The following is an 842-nucleotide window of genomic DNA, read 5'->3' as shown; positions in this document are numbered from 1 at the left end:
AACTTGATTGTCGCAAAAAATGCTTTACAGGTCATAGGTTACGGTATATTATATTATATTTCATTATACTCCTGCTTTGGTAATTGTTCTCAATGTGATAAATAGAGTTGTCAATGCGAATGGTTTCATTTCACTAATATATAAGCATATTTTTTTCTTTTTTTTTTAAAAGTTTTTTAAGTCATTAATTTTGGTTTTATTCGTCCCACTGAAAGAATTGATTTTGATAGAATTTAGCATGACAAGTTTTTAATTTTATATTTTTTTAAGAATTTGCTTAATTTATTCATATTATGCTTATATTCGTGAAGACACTTACTGGAAAAACTATAACACTAGAAGTTGAACCATCAGACACCATCGAGAATGTTAAAAGTAAAATTCAGGATAAGGAAGGCATTCCTCCTGATCAGCAAAGATTAGTCTTTGCAGGTAATAAAGAAATAACAATTTTAGTAAATGTACAATGCCAATCTTATTTCAATAGGCGGTACTCAGCTTTCTAAAACCAGTCTTTTCTAGCTTGGCTAAATTTACTGTACGATGCATTTTCAAATGTAAAATTGCAAATGCTTTTTATTAAAATTTTCCTTACTTTATTTATGTCATTTAAATGTGAAAATATTAAAAGTAAAATTCAGGATAAGGAAGGCATTCCTCCTGATCAGCAGAGATTAATCTTTGCAGGTAATAAGGAAATAACACTTTTAGTTAAGGTAGAATGCGAATATTATTTCTACAATCACTACTGAATTTTCTACAACCAGGCTTTCATAGCTTGGCTAAATATACTTTACTATACATTTTCAATTGACCTGTTTCTAATGTTTTATATTATATTT

General features: G+C 27.9%; 1 protein-coding gene across 1 annotated transcript; it reads left to right on the top strand.

Annotated features, from left to right (window-relative positions):
* Positions 1–293: 293 nt before the first annotated feature.
* Positions 294–506, top strand: Tsp_15232 (conserved domain protein). Its single transcript, XM_003368005.1, has one exon. It carries the CDS (start codon positions 294–296, stop codon positions 504–506), a length of 213 nt encoding a protein of 70 aa, XP_003368053.1.
* Positions 507–842: the final 336 nt, after the last annotated feature.

The sequence above is a fragment of the Trichinella spiralis genome (assembly GCF_000181795.1).
Source record: "Trichinella spiralis strain ISS 195 chromosome Unknown Scfld3296, whole genome shotgun sequence".
NCBI classification, from domain to species: Eukaryota; Metazoa; Nematoda; class Enoplea; order Trichinellida; family Trichinellidae; genus Trichinella; species Trichinella spiralis.
The sequence above is the reverse complement of the archived record's forward strand: the minus strand, read 5'-3'. Positions and strand labels throughout refer to the sequence as shown.

Coding starts and splice junctions, on each gene's coding strand:
- Tsp_15232 (XM_003368005.1), top strand. CDS start 294: ATGCTTATATTCGTGAAGACACTTACTGGAAAAACTATAACACTAGAA.